Here is a 26,018-nt window from a genome sequence, read left to right on the forward strand (position 1 = left end):
AAGGGCCCTTCTCTCTCTGCTCTGTCTTATTAATTCAGCACTCTCAGGCTTCTCAACTGCTGTGAGGCCTCCCGAACACAACATGAGGTTGTTTATTCAACAACAGGTCAGACAGGTCAGCAACAGGTCAGTGTGGATCCAGGTGATCCACACTGGAGTGGAAAATACTCCTCCGATGCCTTTTTAGTGTTTCTTGGTGATAATACACATTGACTTGTGCGTGCGTGTGTGTGGAAACTTGACCATGAAACACCCCTGTTTACATGAATGTCCAAATGATCAATGTTACTCATCAAATGCAACATGGAACAGCAGGCATATTTCTAGAAGGAGGACAGTGTAGTGTCAAACTTGCTGCCTGATCAAACACAAGTGGCTGGATCAGATAGGCTACAGAATGGCAGATTGGCTGGGTAGTGGGGGTGGGGGTCCGGAGCTGTGGTGTATGGCAATTGGCAAACCCTCTGGCTGTGTGGGAGGTGTGTGAGAGGTGGCGGGAGGGATGTGTGTGAGGTGTGGAGGGAGGGAGGTGTGTGAGGGGTGGCGGGAGGGAGGTGTGTGAGGGGTAGAGGGAGGTGTGTGGAGGGAGGGAGGTGTGTGAGGGGTGGAGGGAGGGAGGTGTGTGAGGGGTGGCGGGAGGGAGGTGTGTGAGGGGTGGCGGGAGGGAGGTGTGTGAGGGGTAGAGGGAGGTGTGGAGGGAGGGAGGTGTGTGAGGGGTGGCGGGAGGGAGGTGTGTGAGGGGTAGAGGGAGGTGTGTGAGGGGTGGAGGGAGAGAGGGAATGTAATGTCTGTGATGGAATAGCAGGAACAAGGTTGACCCCGGGCTATGTGGGAGACGTGAACCCCTGGCAGCAGCGGCCCACACAAGATTAGATGTGACTGTTCTTATTTGATTTCATACACACATTCGTGGACACACACACATACACACTCTCTCTCTCTTTCTCTCTCTCTCTAGCTCTCGCTCGCTCGCTCACACACACATACATACAAACTATCTCTGTCTTGCTCTCTCTCTCTGTCTCTCTCTCACACACTCTCAGCCCGTTTTCTTCCTCTGCAACAACTGATTCTCTTATTCCCCTCTACTCCGTGATTTCTCATTTCAGCCGGAGATGGAATCACAGCTGAGAGGAAGGCAAATGAAATACCACAGTCATTTTTTCGGAAGTCCCACCCAAATACATTACCTGTGGAAACGATGGTGATAGGAATGATGGCGGTACTGATGATGATTATTTCAATCTAACCTTCAGGGGTCATCACACTTTCTATATGTCCATCTCATTCAGATCAAATCTGGTGATGGGGATTTGTTGTGTTCGTGATGGACTGTACAGTAAACTGACATAGCAGTGTGTGTTGATGCTCACATAACCCCTGCCCTCCGTTCTCTCCTGTCTAAATTAGTATTTCAAAAAGAATATACATTTTCCTCATAATGTACATGACACCACCATGATTACCCATCCATCCAACATGCCCCCATCTATATCTACGGGGCCGCAGTGGAGAGGGTCAAAAGCTTCAAGTTCCTCAGCGTGCACATCACTGAGGACCTGAAATAGTCCTTCCACAGCGACAGTGTGGTGAAGAAGGCGCAACAGCACCTCTTCAATCTCAGGAGGCTAAAGAAACTCAACTTGGCCCCTAAGACCCTTACAGACTTCTACAGATGCACCATCGAGAGTATTCTGTTGGACTGTATCACCTCCTGGTACGGCAACTGCACCACCCACAACCACAGGGCTCTCCAGAGGGTTGTGCGGTCACACTGTCTGACCTCCAGGACATCTACAACACCCGGTGTCACAGGAAGGCCAAGAAGATCATCAAGGACCTCAGCCCCCCGAACCATGGCCTGTTCACTCCGCTACCGTCTAGAAGGCAGAGGCAGTACAGGTGCATCAAAGTTGGCACAAGAGACTGAAAAACAGCTTCTATCGCCAGGCCATCAGACTGTTAAACAGTCATCACTAGCCAACCTCCACCCAGTACCCTGCCCTGAACCTTAGATACAGTCACTAGTCCGCTACCACCCGGCACTCTGCCCTGCACCTCAGAGAATGCTCCCCAATGTACATAGTCATTGAACATTGGTCACTTTAATAATGTTTACATACTGTTTTACCCAATTCATATGTATATACTGTATTCTAGTCAAGGCTCATCCTATATTACACCTTTTCTATTCATATACTGTCCATACTGTCTATACACACCATTTATAAATATATATACGACCCCTGCTTATATATTTATATAGACAGTATGGATATTCATTTTATTTAATTGTATTAACTTTTTGGATTATGTGTGTATTGTTATTGTATTGCTAGATATTACTGTACTGTTGGAGCTAGAAACAGAAGTATTTCGCTGCACCTGCAAATCTGTCTACGCAACCAATAAACCATCATATGTCTCCACCCAGAACAGACACAAGACATGCTGTTTTGGTGATTCAGTACTGGGACTTGCTTCCCGTCCTACAAGGCAGCCACACACACACACAGCACCTGTTTGATTTCCTGTTCCATACGTTACCCCGTCCCCATCCCAGACGTCACGGTGCGTTTCCTTTCTGAGTGCAGGTAGCTGTGTGATGGATGGCTGCTGGGTGATGCCGTGGTGGGCTTTGTGTTCTCTGTCACAGCCGTCCCTTTAAAGAAGCTGGCAAACCCTGGGTGCCGTGCTCCCTATGCTCAGTCTTCCACTGCTTTCACTGTTCCAGTCCAGCAGCCTGATTGAAGCTGCTGCCTGTCAAACATGGAGGAGGATGGGCGGCTTGATTGAATGCACAGCAACATGGCTGCCGGATGAGAAGACTGCGGAGAGAAAGTTATTGATTTGAATAAAGCCTATTTTCCTACAAACTCTCGGTGTGTGTGTGTGTGTGTGTGTGTGTGTGTGTGTGTGTGTGTGTGTGTGTGTGTGTGTGTGTGTGTGTGTGTGTGTGTGTGTGTGTGTGTGTGTGTGTGTGTGTGTGTGTGTGTGCGTGCGTGCCCGTGCATGTGTGAGTGTGTTAGCACGTCTGCCTGTGGGGAATTTGTGTGTCTGGATGATGTTTGTCTGGAAGAGGGTCTCTATGCTTTGGAGAATGTCTGCCTGCCTGTGTCCTTGTAAGTGTCACTGTGTCTGGTGATGAAGCATCAGCTGCAGTTGGTGCCTGTAGAGCTGTCCATGGTGCTGACTCACCTTGACCTCGCTAGCCCTCTGGAGCTGCTCCTGCCTTTGTAGCTCCCTGATGGCGCCCGGGTTGCCACAGTGTGTGTGTGCGCTTGTGCATGTGTGTGACTGGCTGGGTAACAGCTCTGTCATATGTATAGTTAAGAGACAGCCAGTGGAATTTCTACTCCTGCTCCTCTATTTGATGTTGAGCCGAGGCAAATGGGCTGTCTTTCCACTGAACGCATGTTATCCATATAGAGGAAGAAGGCAGGCAGGGAAGCATATGGCTCTCATTCACAGGCTCACCATTCATCTACTAAAGGTGATTCATAAAGGAATTTCACTGTCTTTTACTTTGTTCAAGTAATTGTGTGTATATTAGGTACTTTTAAGTGTGTGTGTGTGTGTGTGTGTGTGTGTGTGTGTGTGTGTGTGTGTGTGTGTGTGTGTGTGTGTGTGTGTGTGTGTGTAACTGTTAATCTCCCTGTGTGTGTCTATGTTTTCCCCCACAGAGGAGACAGCGTTCGAGGCGGGAGTGCGGGTGCAGATCCACAGCCAGGCAGAGCCCCCGTTCGTCCACGAGCTGGGCTTTGGCGTTGCCCCGGGCTTTCAGACCTTTGTTGCCACTCAGGAGCAGAGGGTAGGTGCCCTTTGACCTAAGTTATTACTGTACACACTGAATAGGTCTGCTGCAATCTTCCTGACACTTTTCACTTTTAGATTTCAATTTCAACCTCCTCCTGACTGGAGCTTACCTCTCCGAGATGAAAAATGTGCACTTCTGATAAAGAACATTCTATTCAGGTGTGTGGGGGGGGGGTGTGTGTGCGCATATACAGTTGAGGCAGGAAGATTACAATACATGGATGCCAGTTGTGATACAAACCTTATCAAAACATAAAGGCCTATGGGCTAGGCTACACGAGGTGTGCGACTAGGATTAAAAAAGTAGCTAAAAAAAGGCATTTTCTCTTCCCTTACACTGGGCATCATTCACAAGTGATATTATATCATTCACAAGTGATAGGCTAACCCTTGAATGAGTAGGTATTCTTAAACTTGCCAAGAGTGTGCAAATCTGTCAGCAAGGCAAAGGGTGGCTATTTGAAGAATCTCAAATCCCAAATATATTTTGATTTGCTTAACACTTTTTTGGTTACAACATGATTCCAAATGTGTTATTTCATAGTGTTGATGTCTTCAATATTATTCTACAATAAAAAAAATTGTACAAATAAAGAAAAACCCTTGAATGAGTAGGTGTTGTAAAACGTTTGACCGGTAGTGTGTATGTGTGAAATTTGTTTTGATTTAGAATGGACCAATATCATTCCCTTCTCTCTCTCGAAACTGTGGTTCATTTTCATGCCAGCCAGGTAGGCTATACTCCTGTTGTAAAGATAAGCAATGTGCTTAATATTAGGAAAGTTGAGAAGTAAATATAGTAGGCTTAGCTTATAGATCCTCCTCTTTTTAATCGAGGCCATCACCCTGTTTTCTCGTGGAATTGCGTAGCCTATAGAAATGTTGAGCAACATGAACTCACGGGCTCTCATGAAGTGTTTGATTAGATTTTCGATAACATTTGCATTGATGTCAGAGTGATTAGAGGGACAATAGAGTGCTGAGTACCAGGCAGTTAGTAAGTTTTGTAGGCTACTAATGACCATCAGCAGCATCAGAGCTTGGAGAAACCTAATTACCGTGGAATTTGACTGCCTTCATGACTCGTGACCAACGGTGTGGCACTAATACGGTCACCACAACAGCCCTAGGTCTGACCTCTTATCTCTGTCCACTCCCTGACTGGGAGTATCTCTCTTTATCACTCTGTCTTTCTCTCTGTCTCTCTCTCTCTCTCTGTCTCTCTCTCTCCCGTCTTCTCTCCCACTCTCCTTCTCTGACCCTGGAGATGTTTTTATCTAAGTTGCCACAGGGAGTTGGCTGGATTTCCCTTGTCTTAGCTGACAGATTCCTGTCACTATTCATCTATTTTTCCTCATACTTCAAATCGCTTATGTCTCCAGCATATACATGAGATGCCTGTTCTGCAATTAAAATCAAATCAAATCAAAATCACATTTTATTTGTCACATGCGCCGAATACAACCGGTGTAGACCTTACAGTGAAATGCTTACCTACAAGCCCTTAATCAACATAGCAGTTTTAAGAAAATACCTACAAAAAAGTAAGAGATAACAATAACAAATAATTAAAGAGCAGCAGTAAATTACCGGGGTACCGGTACAGAGTCAATGTGCGGGGGCACCGGTGTCGAGGTAATTGAGGTAATATGTACATGTTGGTAGTGTTATTAAAGTGACTATGCACAGATAATAACAGAGAGTAGCAGCGATGTAAAAGAGGGGGGCAATGCAAATAGTCTGGGTAGCCATTTGAGTAGATGTTCAGGAGTCTTATGGCTTGGGGGTAGAAGCTGTTTAGAAGCCTCTTGGTCCTAGAGTTGGCGCTCCGGTACCACTTGTGAGTGCGGTAGCAGAGAGAACAGTCTATGACTAAGGTGGCTGGAGTCTTTGACAACTTTTAGGGCCTTCCTCTAACACTGCCTGGTATAGAGGTCCTGGATGGCAGGAAGCTTGGCCCCGGTGATGTACTGAGCCGTACGCACTACCCTCTGTAGTGCTTTGCGGTCGGAGGCCGAGCAGTTGCCATACCAGGCAGTGATGCAACCCGTCAGGATGCTCTCGATGGTGCAGCTGTAAAACCTTTTGAAGATCTGAGGACCCATGCCAAATCTTTTCAATCTCCTGAGGGGGAATAGGTTTTGTCGTACCCTCTTCACGACTGTCTTGGTGTGCTTGGACCATGTTAGTTTGTTGGTGATGTGGATGCCAAGGAACTTGAAGCTCTCACCCTGCTCTACTACAGCCCCGTCGATGAGAATGGAGGCGTGCTCGGTCCTCCTTTTCCTGTAGTCCACAACCATGGACTGATAAAGCAGAAAACCTATACAGTACCTTTAGAAAGTATTCCCATCCCTTGACTTTTTCCACATTTTGTTGTGTTACAGCCTGAATTTAAAATGGATTCATATTGAGATTTTTGGTCACTGGCCAACACACAATACCTCATAATTTCAAAGTGGAATTATGTTTTTTGAAATTTGTACAAATTAATTGAAAATGAAAAGCTGAAATGTCGAGTCAATAAGTATTCAACCCCTTTGTTATGGTATGCCTAAATGATCTCAGGAGTTTTACAGTTGTGACTTAAATCTGCTTGAAAATCTATGGAAACACCTGAAAATAGTTGTCTATATGATCAACAACCAAAATGACAGAGCTTGGAGAATTTGGAAAAGAATAGTGGAGAAATGTTGCACAATTGAGGTGTGGAAAGCTCTTATAGACTTACCCAGAAAGACTCACAGCTGTAATCGCTGCCAAAGGTGCTTCTACAAAGTATTGACTCAGGGGTGTGAATACTTATGTAAATTGATATTTATGCATCCCATTTTCAATACATTTGCAAAAATGTAAAAAAAAAACGTTTTCATTTTGTCACTATGGGGTATTGTGTGTAGATGAGTGAGAGAGAAAAATCTATTGAATCAATTTTGAATTCAGGCTGTAACACAACAAAATCTGAAATAAGTCAACGGGTATGAATACTTTCTGAAGGCACTGTACATATAAAGAAGAAACTGTACAATAAACGTATAATAAACTGTATACTCCCATCATTTAAAAAAGGGAATGAAGAAGGAAGATTCAAAACATGTTCAGTCATTTCCAGAAATTTGAAAAACAACACACATCCTGAAGAAGATGAGAGGAGGAAAAAGAAAGAACAAGTCTGCCAGCGATAAGCATACAGAGAAGGTCTACTGTACAGCGGCAGGCAGGCAGGCAGGCAGGCAGGCAGGCAGGCAGGCAGGCAGGCAGGCAGGCAGGCAGGCAGGCAGGCAGGCAGGCAGGCGACTCTGGAGGCCTCCAATCATGGTGTGGCCAGGCAGGCCCCCTGGGCCGTAGAGCTCCCAGCAGTCTCAGCTCCAGCTCAGCTCTGTCTGTGTGACTGGCTCTGTGTGACTGACTGGCACAACATCATCATCCTTCATCCTCCCCATTGCACCAGCACAGTGGGAAACGCAGTAGATTTAGACACCAGCTAATTAACTCCACTTTGCACTTTGAATTCAAAGATTCCCCCGACTTCCTACTGTGGCTTGGCCCTTGTTGTGTTCCTGCAGCGTGGCACAACTTTAGTTCCTGACAGAGTCAACCCGAGGACATCTTGTGAGACGCCATGTGATGACCATGCTTATAATCAGGCTGAATATAGCCGATATGTCTTAATGATTAGCAGTACTGTGGGGACTTTGTAAAAGTACAATGGCTGCCTGTGGTCATTGGTGTACGATTGTAATCAGATCCAACCAGACAGCTCAATAGTGAGGCGGAGCTGAAGTCATGCACTCAAATGAACTCGTATTATTACTTCCAGATAAAAGCCACTTCATCAAAAAAATAAGTGCACAGAAGCCAAAGAACACAGCCACTATAGGCACTTAATAATGCATGAACACAGACACACAGACACACACACACACACTAGATTGCCTGTGTTCTTTGATAACCCTCTGTATTTTCTCATTATTTTAAGTATAGGGGAGTTTCAAATATTAAAGTGTTCTTTGCTATGCTTTCCACAGAAGTCACAAGGGCATTCCCGTGTCTGTAAATTACAGTTCCATTAAAGACCCTGAGCCTCTCTTCTGGATGGGTCTCAGTAATGTATTTTTGGTCTTGGCAACCTAGTGTCCATGGGAGAGGGATGAACTGATATACTATACTGTACTGGTTCGTTAATAAAACTCCAAACTCACAGCTCCGATTTTCAACAAAATCCCCAAAGTTAGCAAATCCATGTAGAGCTCCCAAAGCCTAATTCCAAATCTTGAGTCGACAACTTTAATTATGCCCCTTGTTGATTCAACTGTTGCATTTTAGTTTTGATCAGTTTCTAATATGCTTTCTAATTGCTGACGTGCATCCCAATGGCAGAGTGTGTGGTCATTGATGAATAATGTGTGGGGAGGGGCAGAAAGGGTCCTGGCCGTCATTGGAGTGTATTTAATCAGGTCATCAGATCACCCCATAGTGGGCGCAGACATCTATCTACTCTGATGATTAGATATTTGATTACAGCAGGATAATAGTGCTATACATCAGCCAGAGCCCACTCCAATTAGGACAAGAGGAAAGATTAGCAGAGGTATGAAGGTGATGGGAAAGGTGATGGACTGACTGCCGCTGAGGAGCACCTGCCTCTCATCTTAATGAAATCGACAGTGCTGGGAAAGTCTATCTTCCTTGAAGTGATGAACAGCTGGCCTTTAGGGACTTTTTAATTGTGACTGGAGACCTATAGGAGCGTGGCCAGACCTACAGTATATGAGTGAGGCCAGACCTACAGTATATGAGTGAGGCCAGGGCTAGTTTGAAATGTTTTGATTTGTTGGCTTCAATAGTCGTATTTCAATCGAGCTGTAGTGGAGTAGGTTGAGAGCTTCAAGTTCCTCGGTGTCCACATCAACAACAAACTAGAATAGTCCAAACACACCAAGACAGTCGTGGGTCCTGAGATCCTCAAAAGGTTTTACAGCTTCAACATCGAGAGCATCCTGACTGGTTGCATCACTGCCTGGTATGGCAACTGCTCGGCCTCTGACCGCAAGGCACTACAGAGGGTAGTGCGTACGGCCCAGTACATCACTGGGGCTAAGGTGTCTGCCATCCAGGACCTCTTCACCAGGCGGTGTCAGAGGAAGGCCCTAAAAGTTGTCAAAGACCCCAGCCACCCCAGTCATAGACTGTTCTCTCTACTACCGCATGGCAAGCGGTACCGGAGTGCCAAGTCTAGGACAAAAAGGCTTCTCAACAGTTTTACCCCCAACCCATAAGACTCCTGAACAGGTAATCAAATGGCTACCCGGACTATTTGCATTGTGTGCCCCCCCAACCCCTCTTTTTACGCTGCTGCTCCTCTCTGTTTATCATATATGCATAGTCACTTTAACTATACATTCATGTACATATTACCTCAATTGACCCGACCAACCAGTGCTCACGCACGTTGGCTAACCGAGCTATCTGCATTGTGTCCCACCACCCACCATCCGCCAACCTCTCTTTTACGCTACTACTACTCTCTGTTCATCATATATACATAGTCACTTTAACCATATCTACATGTACATACTACCTCAATCAGCCTGACTAACCCGTGTCTGTATGTAGCCTCGCTACTTTTACAGCCTCGCTACTGTATATAGCCTGTCTTTTTACTGTTGTTTTATTTTTTTACTTACCTATTGTTCACCTAACACCTTTTTTGCACTATTGGTTAGAGCCTGTAAGTAAGCATTTCACTGTAAGGTCTACACCTGTTGTATTCGGCGCACGTGACAAATAAACTTTGATTTGATTTGAAAATCAACTTCTCGCTTGCTGATATCGAGGGAATTCTGTGTTCGAGTTAACAACAGCAAACTAATCTGGATGCATGGATACAGTATCAGTCTCTGATTGGAGGGATTCTTCTCCAATGTTATCTGTGCTAACAGACATTCCACAGCCAAATCTGACCTGGCAGGATGAGGATTATTTTGATCCAAGAACTGGTATTTGGCTGAGGAAACTGCATCTCCCACAATGCAGGGGGCGCTGGGTGATGGATGCTGAACGGAGAGTAGCGGAGCGGCTGGAGAGGGCTGCCTGCGTGCAGGGCAGATGGGCGCTCACACAGCTCCTACTGGTGTCCCTCTCGCCTAGTCTGCTGTTCCCGTCTCCAGAGCCATGGGGATGGGGTGAGGCCGAAAGGGGGGAACATTTGGAGCTTTTGTGTTCTTGGAACCTGTTTTCACAGCGAGAGACTGTATTTGTGAATGTGTCCCACTCAGACCAGTCTGTTGGCCAGACCTTCCATTTGTTCCTCTGTCATCTAGCCTGCTGTGTTCTAGAGGGCCTTTTGGAACCTCTCTCTGATGGCTCTAAATCACAATAACACCATGACATCTCCTATGTGTCTATGGGAGTTTTAGACTTCAGCTGAGTGTTTTTCCCTGTCACTCTCTCTCTCTCTCTCTGTCTCTCTGCTCAATCCCCACACTGTGTCTCTCCTGTGTTGTAGCTGACCTACCTGCCTCCTCCGTGGGGAGAGTGTGAGTCCAAGGCCCTAGACTCTGGCTTCTTCCAGGTCTATAGTGTGACAGCTTGCAGGATCGACTGTGAGACACGCTACATCGTGGAAAACTGTAATTGCAGGATGGTGCACATGCCCGGTAAGAGCACACACTTTCTTTCCCCTTTTCACACTAAACAAAACATGTGGATAGAGTCTGTAATATAGCATTGTCTGAGCCATGGGCAAAAGAAAAACAATTGTTTGGGCTATGGGCCATGTTTTTTCATCAAGGACTATTTGAAGACATAGAACAAGGTGAGGAAAGTTTGATAAAGGAGTTACAGTAGTTGTTGTGGTTGATAAAGTCATCTAAAGTCTGTGGTGGGTTTGAAAAGGTCAAAGAGCTGTAAGGTGTAAGGTCAAGATTTGTGTTGGTGTATTTAAAGCTTTCTGCTCCAAGGCTTGTCTATCACCTTGCTCCACACAAAGCTCTATTTCTCTCTCACACTCTCTTTAGGTGTGGTAGATGTTTGCATGTTGCGAGTCTCCTTGACTGCTTCCACAGTAGGGTTGCAAAGGGAGGGTATATTACTGGAAACGTTCACAGTTTACCATTAAACTATCAGAATGTTGGTGTCTTTCAAGGATTTTGTGTAATCTGTCATAAAACATCTATTGTCCCCTGTGGGTACTCTAGATGATCCCAGGTGTTGTCTATTGCCCTCTGTGTGGCCGTTTCACATGCAGAATACATCACATCTTTAAATAAGATGATTTTAAAATATCAACAAAAACAAAATAAATATGACAAAGTTGTAAAACAATATCATAAATATAAACCATCAACTTAGGGAATACCATTGGTGTTTAATATGAGAGTTTCATCATAATATCCTTTATCATTTTTTTACACACTTTAATTTATTTGACTATGTCAATATGTATTTGTTGCCAATGTTTTGGTGTCAAGTTGGTGGCAGTTGTGAAGAAAAGTCAATAGTTGGAAGAGTTGCAGAGTTAATTGAAAATAATGCTTAGATGTTTAGATGCTTTTTTCATTAATTAGGCTATTTTCTCTTGACCCATATGGTCTAGCTACTAGAAACTCATGAACAATATGAACACAGATGTATGTTATTCAAGTATAAATTACCAAAGTTCCGATAGATTGCCATAGATTTTCTGTTAAGTACTCCAAATTACTGAAGATTCCGGTAACTTTATTAAATCACTGATAGCTTTGTAACCATATTCCACAGAATCTGAGCTGTTTACAGTTTGTTTTTCTCAAACTCATAAGTCATTCAGAGGTACTACATTTCATAAATATATCTAGCAGAAAAGCTGAATCTGAACTTTCCTCCCCTTCCTTCTGTGCTCCTTCTGTCCTTCTAGGTGATTCTCCATTCTGTACCCCTGAACAGTACAAAGACTGTGCCGAGCCTGCCCTTGGTAAGTCCACAATATGAATGCACACAAACGCACACACTTACATGTCTTTTTGTCAAGGTACTATGCAGCGCACAGACCCCCTCGCGCATTCAACATCGTCAAGTTTCTTTGTAGGCCTATTTGTCAGGAAAGCTGTGAAGCCAGCTGTATCGCCTATTGCCTGTTTCTGTTTCTGAGTCTTAAATTATATAATGTGAAAAAAAATTGTGTCTGTTTGCTGCTTTTCATTAAATCATGCATAGCTGTTCTTTATATGGCCTAAAATAAAATTTATTCATATGGGCAGAAAATGATCTATAGGCTATAGCAGTGATCACCAACCGGTTGATCGCGATCAACTGGTCGACCTCCAAGGCATTCCTAGTCGATCACCAAACATTTCGGTAAAAAACCCAACAATAAAGCTTTCCGTTCCTATTTTTTTTATTTGTTTCGTACTGTTGATGGTAGATGCAGTTGATTCAGCAGCCCTAGCTCCGGGAAGGCAAAGTGTCCCCATTTTTAATCATTTCATGATTCTGAAGGTAGAACTCCACCTACCCAGCAGGCCCAGAGAGCAAATCAAGTGCACCTATAAGCCTGTTTTTATGAGTAAGTACATTACATGTTTAAGTTGTTATCCAGCACTGTCAACACTTTGTTCAACATTTTTATGAGCCATAAAATGTACGTTCTCCCTACTTCCACTCACGCTATAACCAGCACTGCATCTGCAATAGATGAGCATAGCAAAGTGTTCCGATAAGCTTGCCTTGTTATTATTAGCGGCTTGTCTTATTTAATATCTGGGAATATTTCACTTTCTCTGGTCATAGGAGTAACAACATGAATTGGTGCATGAGGCATAAATAATGCAGTGTGAATTGAGTTTTTCCATCAGCTAAGGGAGGGAGAGTGGAGGGACGGTATTGTTGAGTCGAATATATAATATATATTATACTCGCTCAGCTGTGCCTCAAAAGTAATACAACAATTGATCCTGTACCAGTGTGATCATATACCATTTATAAATATATATAATTTCAAAATTGGCAGGGCAATTCAAGCATAGCATAGTGATAATGTATTGGGCCTATAGCCTACAGCACAAACCGAATTTCTACAGAACAGTTTTAATTGGTTAATGTTGCATAGGCTTAAGTTTTTTAAGTCATGTTTAAAAAATACATCTGCAGTAGATCTCGGCTTGCATTATAGTGCAGTAGGCTATACATTGCACAAGAAGAGTATAAGCTATTTTAAGAGATTTAAGAGAATGAATGCAAATGTATGCTGCTAATGAATAATAACTAGGCCTTATTGATTACCTTTGAAACTCTCCTCTTTGAACTGCCGGATCTGAATAAATGTGTTGGATGGATGGCTTCGATAGTCCAGCAATCGAATTGCATGTCTTTCATATGCTAATAATCCAAATATTGTGCTTAAAAAGATCTTGCACCGCTACCCTCCTCATTCCTTATTCTTAGAGGAGGTCAGAGAAAGCTACAGTGGAACCCGAGTTTATCCTCTGGGTGTGTGGAAAAAATATCCTGCTGCATGAAGGCTACCCCTACAGACAGGAACGACAGACAGCAAATAAGTCCTTCTGGAAGTGCACCGAATATCACACTGTTGAAATGCCGACGTCACATAACCCTGAATGATGAGGTTACAGTGTCTGGATACCTGGTTCTTTCAGTGCCCGGAACATCAACTGGAGGACCCCCTCACATACTTTCAGTCAACATGGGTTGGGGAGAAAGTCGGACTCATTGGAAGAAAGCCAATGTTTCCCATATGTATGGCTTGTTTAACATAATAATGGCTTTATTATTATTTTTCTTACTATTGATGACATCATGCCCAAAGGCCAATAAAATTGTTGCTAATATGCTTCTACCTATTTATTTATTTTCTGAATTTTGGTGCTGCTACGATGCTGTACTGCAAGACTTGGCAAAGACCAACAATGGAGTTGAGAGCTGGCATTGAACTTTTTTGTTGAATCTTGGCGCTACCCACCCCACCATTTGGAAGTTCGTCGAGGCATTGCAACAACAGCAGCAAGGAGGTGAAACGAGAAGGGAGCAGCAACTTGCTGGCATTCCACCGCCATGGCAAAGACCCTGCTACCATAAGCAACAGAAGGATCTGAAGTCGCTGGTCTAGAAGTAGCCTACACCACGACTCAACGGATGGAGTCTTCCCCGAACAGTGTTGCCTACACTTTCAAGTAGCAGTTGTGAATACTCCAAAATCCATCTGAGAGAAATGAGCACCTAGTCTACTTGGACACTTCTTCAAGTTCAACCCTTTCAATGACTCCAAAATCCTTATGAGACCAGATGTAACGGTTGTCGTCGGTGGAAGGAGAGGACCAAAGCGCAGCGTGGTTAGTGTTCATCTTATTTAATAATAATCCAAAACTGAACACTTCAAATTACAAAACAACAAAGTGAAAACCGAAACAGTTCTGTCTGGTGCAGACACACAAAGACTGAAAACAACCACCCACAAAACCCAACAGAAAACAGGCTACCTAAATATGGTTTCCAATCAGGGACAACGATTGACAGCTGCCTCTGATTGAGAACCATCAGGCCAAACAGAAATAGAAAATCATAGAAAAACTAACATAGACAACCCACCCAACTCACGCCCTGACCATACTAAAACAAAAGACAAAACAAAGGAACTAAGGTCAGAACGTGACACCAGAACACTAAGCACATTCTTGGATGATTTGTTTGTGAACTTGTTTTTATGGCGCTTCATTGTCATGTAGCCTACTCTTGTATTTTTTGGGGTTATTTAAAAAAAATATTTTAGGCCTACTTATTTTTGCCACGTCAATTTTTGTATTTTGCTAAGCTTTTTTGTTGATAAATAAATGTTTTGTAGTAAATGGTTGGTGTTAGTGGATGGTGTAAAAACTAGAGAGAACCAAAAGCCATGATTTAAAATGAAAATAGATTGTAGAAACTAGATATAGGTCTAGATATAGTATAGGCTGTTTTTAGCCTTCAGCCTTTATATAACCATATGAATGAATTGATATCCACTCAGTGGTCAGTTTATTAGGTACATCCATCTAGTACTGGGTCGGACCCACCTTTGCCTCCAGAACAACCTGAATTCTTCGGGGAGTGGAACCGTTGCTCAATTGGTATCAAGGGACCTAACGTGTGCCAGGAAAACATTCCCCATACCTTTACACCAACGCCACCAGCCAGTACCCTTGACACCACGTGACTCACTGTCTGTAGGAGTGAACCAATTTTGTGAACGGGATGGTGTACCTAACAAACAATATTCTACCCATATGAACACATTTATTTTAGGCTATAACTGAACCAATTTCTGTAGGCAATATTGCCTATACAACACGACCATCAACTAGATTCAGCCGCAGGCTGATCTTTTTCTTGAGCGGATGGTTTGGGGGCCGGAACATAATTACAAATCATTTGTAGATTGCAAATTGACCGCAAGAAGCCCAAACAAATATGTTTGACTAAAACATTTCAAACTTTGCTTACGCTTGAATACGATGTGTCTCTCTTTTACGCATGGGAATACTTTGGAAAAGATTTCTTAAATTAAAATCTCTTGGAGCTGATTTCCTGGTGTTTTTACAGTCTTTGATGTCAACAATGAAATAAAATGAAAAAATTGGGGGGGCAAATTTGGCCCATGGGCCGCCAGTTGGGGAACCCTGCTATACAATATTCTGCCAATATGAACAAATACAATAGCCATACATGATTTAATGAAAAGCAGTAAACATACATATTTAATAACAGACTCATGAACAGAACCAGGCAATAGTTAACATACACAACATGGTTTCACATTCTTTAATACAGACTCATAAACACAATCACACAACAGGCTAGAGTGCAGGCTGTACAGCGCACTTCACAGCTTCCCCAGTGCTTCACAACTTCCCCAGGAAACTCGTAGTCTCAAGTGGACAAAAGAGTAGTGTTCGTGGTAAAATATTATGCGTTGCTGCAGTGCTTCGTATTAATAGAATACTTACCGGGAGTGCAACACCTCCCTCCTCCTCTCTCTCACGCCTCCTCTTGTTTTTGCTGTTTGGTTTGATTCGGCAGAAATCATTTGACATCATAGCATTCCTGTTTCTCCATGGGCTAGGGGACATAAAGATAGCATGAAGGAAAGGCATAGGTACATTGAGTCAACACAAGTGTCTTACCAATTCCCAAAAGATTTGACACATTCCGTATTAGTTAGCTACACATGTATTATTGATCATTCATAGAGAATACAGAAGTTCTCTCGTTGTGCTGGTTGGCCCTGGTATCTAGGATTAGTATTTACTCAGCTGTTTTTTTTCCTCTAGAAAAGCCAGGTCTAGAAGCTTCCCTCGGTTCATTTTACTTTCATACTGTACTGTATATATTACAAATAAGGAATCTGTGTATATCTGTATGTGTTGAGAGGAGGGGGAGCTGTATGCATTCACATACAGTAGAATCATTCACATACAGTAGAATCATTCACATACAGTAGAATCATTCACATACAGTAGGATCACTCACATACAGTCGGATCACTCACATACAGTAGAATCATTCACATACAGTAGGATCATTCACATACAGTAGGATCACTCACATACAGTAGAATCATTCACATACAGTAGGACCATTCACATACAGTAGGATCACTCACATACAGTCGGATCACTCACATACAGTAGGATCATTCACATACAGTCAGATCACTCACATACAGTCGGATCACTCACATACAGTAGGATCATTCACATACAGTAGAATCATTCACATACAGTAGGATCATTCACATACAGTAGGATCACTCACATACAGTAGGATCATTCACATACAGTAGAATCATTCACATACAGTAGAATCATTCACATACAGTAGGATCATTCACATACAGTAGGATCATTCACATACAGTAGGATCTCATTTTGTGCTAAAGCCCATCTATATTGAACTGTTATTTTCTGTAAAACTGGGATATTGACTTTTTATTCTCACTTTCTCCTTCGTCTAATTTTTTATTAGGCTGTTTTTATATATTAATTTATACCTTTACCACAGACTAATACTTTACTGAAGGGATAAATGAAAATCAGATGAGACATGACCTTGTTTATTCCTCTAAATTAAATTGATTGAAAAGTGTTTATGTGTTTTGTGTAGTAGAGGTGTCTAACTTACCTACCATGCAACAGACACACACAAACACTGGCAATTATTACGCTTTGACCCTGGCTCGTCCACTGTAGGCAATGTGTCTCAAATAAAGAGGATGTGAAGCCAAGGTATGTATACTGGGACTGTGGAGAGCTAGAGTACCCTCTTGTGCTTGGTCCAGCCTGGCCAGCTCCCTCTCGCTCCCTCTCGCTCCTCCTGAATTGGTTTAATTTGAAATGGCTGTGCTTATTCCATCCAAGACACAGACCCAATAATTCTATGCAAATCAGTTCCTAGTTAGACTGTGAACCAATTTGATATACCCACCGCACCGTTTTCACTTAGTAAAGTTTGAAGTTGTTCTTTTTTTATACCAATGTGTCAGTCAGGAAGTTTGGGAGACAGAAACAGTGTGGCTGCTGTTTTAATGTAAGACAGCTGCATCTGTTCTCACTGAAGGGTCCTGTGACTAGATTACAGAGGAACACAGAAATCTTCTCTGTGCCTAATTATACACACAGAGGAAAACACAGACATTTGTTGTCCTGTGAAATGTCGACTTGGATAGCATTGCCCACAGTAACGTGATCATACAATCACATTACTAGCGTAATCGTTTTAGAAATGCGGTTTCATTGCAGGATGAATGACAGAAGATCCTCTCATCTCACATAATGGTTTTAAACCAAACCTACAATAAAAGGATTAGCTTGTCTCAGGCTTGAACAACTGCTAGCTTAAATATAACATTCTGTTCACAGCCAAAGACAGCGTAATGGAGAGTGTTAAGTCATTAAAAACACTATTTCTTAATAAGCTTGGAAATATGAAATAAAGCAGATGATTTGGTTAGAATAATTGTTTTTGACAGAGATGAGACGGTGGATAGAGAGAGAGAAATAGAGAGAGAAAGACAGAGCGATAGAGGGAGAGAGAGCGAAGGAAATAGAGAGAGAGGTAGGGAAGAAGAGGAAAGAGAGTAAGATTGTGATGTGGGGAGAGAGAGAAATAGAAAGAGGGAGAGAGTGTGTAAATCAGGGTTATGATTGCACACTGCTACCCGGATCCAATAACCCCTTATTTAAATGAGAATGAAAAGCGACTGAGGTGCCATATTGAATTTCCTGTTGCAATTATGTGACCACTTGGCCCTGAAGGCTATTAGTAATCCAAGGGAGACTCCGCCCTGCCCAGGGCGAGCTGGGGAGACTGCCATATTATTGTCACAGTGAGAGATTAGGGTTGGGAGATCAGATTTGATATTTTTATGCATTAAGGGAACCCAGCAGCAGGCTAGAATGTGTTGAGAATGTGAGTGAGACTGGTTATTGTCAGAGGAAATTGATTTGGATAGGACCAGACAGATTAGACTAGTATTTATATTCTTCCAGGAATGGATAGAAATGTCTGGAAAATTCATAAAACATTCCTGTGTATTTCATGAGGGCATTTACAGTGTCCACAGTTGTTGAGGGTAATAGTTCATTTACAATCGGTAGAAACTATGAGAATAGAAAGGTTCAGAACTTTTGTGAAGCATCACAGCACAGTGGAAAATAAATGGCAAATGGAAATCCAATATAGATGGTGTGAAGAGATAGATGGGAGGGGTTGAATGGAGCTGAAGGCTGGGACTAATAACAACAAGATAACAAATGTAAAATATGCTGTGTCTGTAAAATGTATATAGGTTCAGAACTTTTGTGAAACAGCACAGTTAAAAATATATGGCAAATAGAACATTAGAAATAGATCAAATCAAATTTGTATTAGTCACATGCGCCGAATACAACAACAGTGAAATGCTTACTTACGAGCCACAACTAACAATGCAGTTAATTATTTGTATTTTTTTAGATATATAAAAAATATAAAAAATGTATGTTTTTTAAATAAAAAATATGAATAAGAGTAAGAAATAAAAGTAACAAGTAATTAAAGAGCAGCAGTAAAATAACAATAGTGAGAATATACCAGTTAGTCGAGGTAATATGTACATGTAGGTAGAGTTATTAAAGTGACTTTGCATAGACGATAACAACAGAGAGTAGCAACGGTGTAAATAGTCTGGGTAGCCATTTGATTAGATGTTCAGGAGTCTTATGGCTTGGGGGTAGAAGCTGTTTAGAAGCCTCTTGGACCTAGACTTGGTGCTCCGGTACCGATTGCCGTGAGGTAGCAGAGAAAACAGTCTATGACTAGGGTGGCTGGAGTCTTCTTCTGACACCGCCTGGTATAGAGGTCCTGGATGGCTGGACCCTACGCACTACCCTCTGTAGTTCCTTGCGGTCGGAGGCCGGGCAGTTGCCATACCAGGCAGTGATGCAACCAGTCAAGATGATCTCGATGGTGCAGCTGTAGAACCTTTTAAGGATCTGAGGGCCCATGCCAAATCTTTTCAATCTCCAGAGGTTTTGTCGTGCCCTCTTCACAACTGTCTTGGTGTGCTTGGACCATGTTAGTTTATTGGTGATGTGGACACCAAGGAACTTGAAGCTTTCAACCTGCTCCACTACAGCCCCGTCAATGAGAATGGTGGCGTGCTTGGTCCTCTTTTTCCTGTAGTCCACAATTATCTCCTTTGTCTTGATCACGTTGAGGGAGAGGTTATTGTCCTGGCCCCACACGGCCAGGTCTCTGACCTCCTCCCTATAGGCTGTCTCGTCGTTGTCGGTGATCAGGCCTACAACTGTTGTGTCATCTGAAAACTTAATGATGGTGTTGGAGTCGTGCCTGGCCGTGCAGTCATGAGTGATCAGGGAGTACAGGAGGGGGCTGAGCACACAGTCCTGAGGGGCCCCTGTGTTGAGGATCAGCATGGCAGATGTGTTGTTACCTACCCTTACTACCTGGGGGCGGCCCGTCAGAAAGTCCAGGATCCAGTTGCAGAGGGAGGTGTTTAGTCCCAGGGTCCTTAGCTTAGTGATGATCTTTGAGGGCACTATGGTGTTGAACCCTGAGCTATAGTCAATGAATAGCATTCTCACATAGGTGTTCCTTTTGTCCAGGTGGGAACGGGCAGTTTGGAGTGCAATAGAGATTGCATCATCTGTGGATCTGTTAGGGCAGTATACAAATTGGAGTGGGTCTAGGGTTTCTGGGATAATGGTGTTGATGTGAGCCATGACCAGCCTTTCAAAGCACTTCATGGCTACAGACGTGAGTGCTACGGGTTGGTAGTCATTTAAGCAGGTTACCTTAGTGTTCTTGTGCACAGGGACTATGGAGGTCTGCTTGAAACATGTTGGTATTACAGACTCGGTCAGGGAGAGGTTGAAAATGTCAGTGAAGACTCTTGCCAGTTGGTCAGCGCATGCTCGCAATACACGTCCTGGTAATCCGTCTGGCCCTGCAGCCTTGTGAATGTTGACTTTTTTAAAGGTCTTACTCACATTGGCTGCGGAGAAGTCTTCCAGAACAGCTGGTGCTCTCATGCATGTTTCAGTGTCATTTGCCTCGAAGCAAGCATAGAAGTAGTTTAGCTCGTCTGGTAGGCTTGTGTCACTGGGCAGCTCTCGGCTGTGCTTCCCTTGGAGAGGTTGAGGGTAGAGGAAGGACAGGACTAAAAACAAACAATATAACTATTGTAAAATTGATTGTGTCCGTAAAAGTGTGTATAAGCCGGAAGTAAAATCCTAAGTGTTGTTGTTCGTTAGTTTACTCCAATTAGGGGAAGGATGGTAGGGTTAGCGGAAAATAATAAAGGAAATATATTTTTAAAGGTATATGTATGTATTTATGTGTGTGTGTGTGTGTGTGTGTGTGTGTATGTACAGTACCAGTTAAAAGTTTGGACACACCTACTCAATCAAGTTTTTTTCTTTATTGTTAATATTTTCTACATTATAGATTAATAGTGAAGACATCAAAACTATGAAATAACACATATGGAATCATGTAGTAACCAAAAAAGTGTTTAACAAATCAAAATATATTTTATATTTGAGATTCTTCAAAGTAGCCACCCTTTGCCTTGATGACAGCTTTGCACACTCTTGGCATTCTCTCAACCACCTTCACCTGGAATACTTTTCCATTTGCTCTTAGTGGGACTATCATTTGTTTTCAACAGGACAATGACCCCAAACACACCTCCAGGCTGTGTAAGGGCAATTTGACCCTTATAAGGACACTCTCCTTATTAGGGTAAAATTGCCCTCACACAGCCTGGAGGTGTGTTTGGGGTCATTGTCCCGTTGAAAACAAATGATAGTGCTACATCAGAGGACCTGGCCTCCACAATCACCTGACCTCAACCCAATTGAGATGGTTTGGGATGAGTTGGACCGCAGAGTGAAGGAAAAGCTTCCAACAAGTGCTCAGAATATGTGGGAACTCCTTCAAGACTGTTGGAAAAGCATTCCTCATGAAGCTGGTTGAGAGAATGCCAAGAGTGTGCAAAGCTGTCATCAAGGCAAAGGGTGGCTACTTTGAAGAATCTAATATATAAAATCATATTTTCATTTATTTAACACTTTTTTGGTTTATACATGATTCCATATGTGTTATTTCATAGTTTTGCTGTCTTCACTATTATTCTACAATGTAAAAAATAAAGAAAAACCCTTGAATGTGTAGGTGTGTCCAAACTTTTGACTGGTACTGTACACATTTACAAAAAAAATATATGGGCGATTGGAAATGATACAAAATAAAATGATATTGATAGAAGCCACAATCTATCTGCAATATTAAATCTACCCCATAACAAAATATCAGTAGCAATTAGACTAACCCCCTTCAGTATGTACAAATAGATCATCCTGGAAGCAGAAGGATCAACATTTATTTTCTCCCATCATTATGTCTTTAGTACACTGTCCCAGGTAAAACATGTATACTGTTAAATACTGTTAGTATATACTGTAGGGAATGCTGTTGAGATGGGTGTGTGTTTGTGTTTGTACCCTCAGTTGCCCTCAAACTAAGGTCAACTCTCCCTCTCCTCTCTCTCCCCATCCCCATCCATTACCCCTCTTCCCTCCCTCTCCCCCATCCTCACCCATTACCCCTCTTCCATCCCTCCCTTCATCCTCTCCTTCATGTCTCCCTGTCTTCTCTACTGTAGCCAAGTTGTCAATGCTGGAGAGTAGTAACTGCATCTGTAGGACACCATGCAACATGACACGCTACAACAAGGAGCTGTCCATGGTCAAGATCCCCAGTAAGACCTCAGCACGCTACCTGGAAAAGAAGTTCAACCGCTCTGAGAAATACATCACGTAAGTACCTGCCTATAGGAGGCTCCAGAGGAACAGATGAATGCATTAGAAGGAAAAATCTAATATACATCAGCCTACAGTATCACATATATTATATGTAGTAATAGTAAGGAGTGTGTGGGTGGAAAGTGAAGATATTACACTGAGATGTCTTTGACGCTCAGACTAATGGGAAAGAGAACTGGAAGCCTGGTATTGAAGAGATCCGTCATGTTATCATATAATGTGGTTTTGATGATAATAACAATAGGCATTCTCTAGTGGATGCAGTCATCAGTTGAGATGCTACTCTACTAATGACATTGTATGGGACATATGGTTCAGTGTAGGAGAATAAGTACCCTTACTTATGGCAATTGATAATACAACTATTGATATAGTAGGTATAGTATGCCCTGTATGTCTATTTCCCCATTGACAGAAAGATTAACAAACTTTGAAAAGACTGATGGTTAATAAAACTTTCAAAAAATACAATTAAAAAAACTGATGGATTTAGACTGACGGTGTGAAGAATGACTGATGACTTACCAGTGCATTGATTGATAGTTAAATAGGATGACAATATCAAGATAAATGTATTGTCTTCTCTTTAACATGATTGAAGTGTTATCTGATCTTATCGATGTCTCTTTTAGGGATAACATCCTAGTCCTGGATGTGTTCTTTGAGGCCTTGAACTATGAGACCATTGAGCAGAAGAAAGCCTACGAAGTGGCAGGCTTACTGGGTATAGTCAACTATCTAGCTATTACCTTCCTATCTTCTTCCCCTCTCTCTCTCTCGCTCTGGCTCTCGCTCTCCATCTCCTCTCTCTCTCTCCATCTCCACTCTCTCTCTCTCTCTAAAATTCACATTAAGATACATTTAATTAAATAAAAATAAGATTATAAAAAGAAAAAGAAAGAATGGCTAATAAATAAAGAACAACATGTACATGGATGATGGTTACACTATATATTACTGTCAGTTATATTCAATGTAAATACTTCAGGGAATTAATGGTTATGGGAAGTCAGGCTATGACAATCATATACATACTGTATCTGGCAGTAATATGTGCGGTTTCTCCCTCCCCCATAATAATGTCATTAGTAAATGCACAGAAGTTGGGAATTGATTGAGATATTTTCTTGAAAAATTATTATCTTTTTTGGGAGTATTTCACAGGAAAAAGTGCATCTCTGTCTCTACCTCCCCTGTAATGCAGTGACCACATAGATGCTCTTCTTTGGGTAGCCATGTCTTTTTGTGTCTCCCTTTTCTATAGTCAGTTGGTGTTCCCTGAGCCTGTATTTGGTCAGGATCTGTCTCTGTTTTGTGTCTCTGACAGAGTAGAGATATTCTGCATTTTTGAATTCTGTTTTGAGGGCCAAATAGCAATTTAGTTTATTCAGTATTTTTGTTTCATTTTCCCAATTAGGAGGATTTCATTTCTGTAACAATTTGATTGATTTCCCTGTGTGTTTGGATAATATAGTTGTTTAGTGTTTTCAATAGCTGGCATAGGGGATTCTTTTCAGGGTTCAGCTCTTGGGTTTCCAGTGCTTGCTAGCTCTCTCTCTCGCGTGCACGCTCTCTCTCTCCTCTCTCTAACTGTGTATTGTTGATCTTCCAGGTGATATAGGTGGTCAGATGGGTCTGTTCATCGGGGCCAGTATCCTTACCATCCTGGAGCTATTTGACTACGCCTATGAGGTCAGACATGGAACACACGCCATGTAGAAACTTCCAAACACACACATTCTCACAAACGCATTATCAAACACTCTCACAGACAGTTATGTTTGGCGGAAGAAATAATAACTAAAACATGAATAACAATTCATATCAGAGACACCAGTTTAATCGGTTACGCACACATTTCTCTACAGACTCAAGGCCAATCACACACACACACATATTCACATTCACATTTAAATTGTTGAGACGAAAGAGCCTTGCCATATATCTGTCTGGGCTGAGTGATTGAGGTGCGTGATCAGTCTTTTCATTAAGTCAGCTCAGACGTTGGTCTCTCTCTCCTACTGCTTTGGTCTGCTTGGAGCTCTGCCAAGGACAAACCAGTCATTCTGGGCCCTCTGGGCTTTAGAAATACACATGAGAAGTATTTATTTTCAAACCTTTCTCATGTTTTAATGGGGAGCCTGTGCGGGGTGTTTTGTCGCAGACAGAGAGAGCTGCTGCTCTGGCTGTGGTTTTAAAGACCGCCACTAAAATAACAGCCTCGGTGACGTTTGGCCTTGAGTCAAGATATAATTACATATGCTGATGCCTAGTCACTTTACCATGCCTTCATGTACATATCTACCTCAAATACCTGGTACCCCTGCACAGTGATCCGGTTCTGGTACTCCCTGTACATAGCTCCATGCTTGTGTATTTTATTCCTCTTATATTCCTAGTTTTCTTTTTATTATTATTTTTTAACTCTGCATCGTTGGGAAGAGCTCGTAAGCAAGCATTTCATGGTAAAGTCTACACCTACTGTATTATTTATGGTGCCAATTATAACAGTTAAAATTCACCTTAAACTAAATTGGTCATAAGTTACCACAGCATGTAAAAACCACACTTCATGAATCATTCTGTGATACTGTGTATGTCCTTATGACCCTGATAATGTGTGTTACATATATATGTTGTCAGGTGGTGAAGGACAAGTTGCTGGACCTACTGAGCCGAGACGACGAGGAGGAGAGCCACGGAGAGGACGTGGTAAGGTCATCAGGTTAATCAGATGACAAACTGGACTGTCACACTGTTTGGAAAATGTTTTATATTGTATTTATGGCTTAGCATCCAGCTAAACCTCAATATGATTTATGTTATTCTGTGCCAGACAGCTATCCCAATCTAATTCTCAGTTATTGACAAGAAAGGAGATGAGATCTCTCCTACTGAATCGTGTCAAAATGTCACTCAGTGTATTTTAATTTTAATTAACCAGGTGAGTTGAATGAGAACACATTCTCACATACAGCAACAACCTGGGGAATAGTTAAAGGGGAGAGGATGGATGAGCCAATTGGATGATTAGGTGTACATGATGGCATGAGGGCCAGATTGGGTATGTAGCCAGTACACCAGGGTTAACACCCCTACTCTTACGATAAGTGCCATAAGATTGTTAGTGACCACAGAGAGTCAGGACACCCTTTTAACATCGCATCTTAAAGATGGCACTCTGCACAGGGTAATGTCCCCAATCACTGCCCTGGGACATTGGGATCTTTTTTCAGACCAGAGGAAAGAGTGCCTCCTATTGGCCCTCCAACACCACTTCCAGCAGCATCTGGTCTCCCATCCATGACAAACCCTGCTTAGCTTCAGTGGCAAGCCAGCAGTGGGGTGCAGTGTAGACGTGTGCATGTGTATAAGTGTACTACACGCATATGTGTGTGTCACCCTACCTCAGAGTTCCTGTGACCCGGTGGCGAACCACTCGGAGGCCATCAGCCACACGGTGAGCGTCCCCCTACAGACCACCCTGGGCACGCTGGAGGAGATCGCTTGCTGAGCCCCCAGCCCAGCTCCACACACACACCAGGCAAGGCCACTGTGAGCCACCACCACACGGGGAGCCAGTGAGCAGCAGCCTCTTCCACAGGCTACCAGGACAGAATGATAGTGACTTTGGTGGGGAGGATGCGTGGCTGGTCAGAGGAAAGGGTGGCTGGGTTGGGCTAGACTGGGCTGGGCCTCCCCTCCACACTGTCACTGTAGCACTAATGGGGATTAAGGAGCTGTCACCTGGACTTACTGGTGCTCTCTGTTACTGGAACTGTTACTGTACTGCTGGAGGAGGACAGCCGCCTCCCCTCCCCCTCACGTGCTCATCTACCTGACTCA

The 26,018-nt window shown here is 42.9% G+C and overlaps 1 protein-coding gene across 1 annotated transcript in view; it reads left to right on the forward strand.

Annotated features, from left to right (window-relative positions):
- LOC120044633 (acid-sensing ion channel 2-like) overlaps positions 1–25,686 on the forward strand; it is a 149,851-nt gene extending 124,165 nt beyond the window's left edge. The window contains exons 3-10 of the mRNA XM_038989306.1: positions 3,684–3,811; positions 10,325–10,475; positions 11,714–11,770; positions 22,013–22,166; positions 22,805–22,896; positions 23,785–23,864; positions 24,816–24,884; positions 25,585–25,686. Coding sequence (XP_038845234.1) covers positions 3,684–3,811; positions 10,325–10,475; positions 11,714–11,770; positions 22,013–22,166; positions 22,805–22,896; positions 23,785–23,864; positions 24,816–24,884; positions 25,585–25,686 — 833 coding nt within the window. The remainder of the gene's footprint in view (positions 1–3,683; positions 3,812–10,324; positions 10,476–11,713; positions 11,771–22,012; positions 22,167–22,804; positions 22,897–23,784; positions 23,865–24,815; positions 24,885–25,584) is intronic.
- The last annotated feature ends 332 nt before the right edge of the window (positions 25,687–26,018 follow it).

Source organism: Salvelinus namaycush, chromosome 3 (genome assembly GCF_016432855.1).
Source record: "Salvelinus namaycush isolate Seneca chromosome 3, SaNama_1.0, whole genome shotgun sequence".
NCBI lineage: Eukaryota > Metazoa > Chordata > Actinopteri > Salmoniformes > Salmonidae > Salvelinus > Salvelinus namaycush.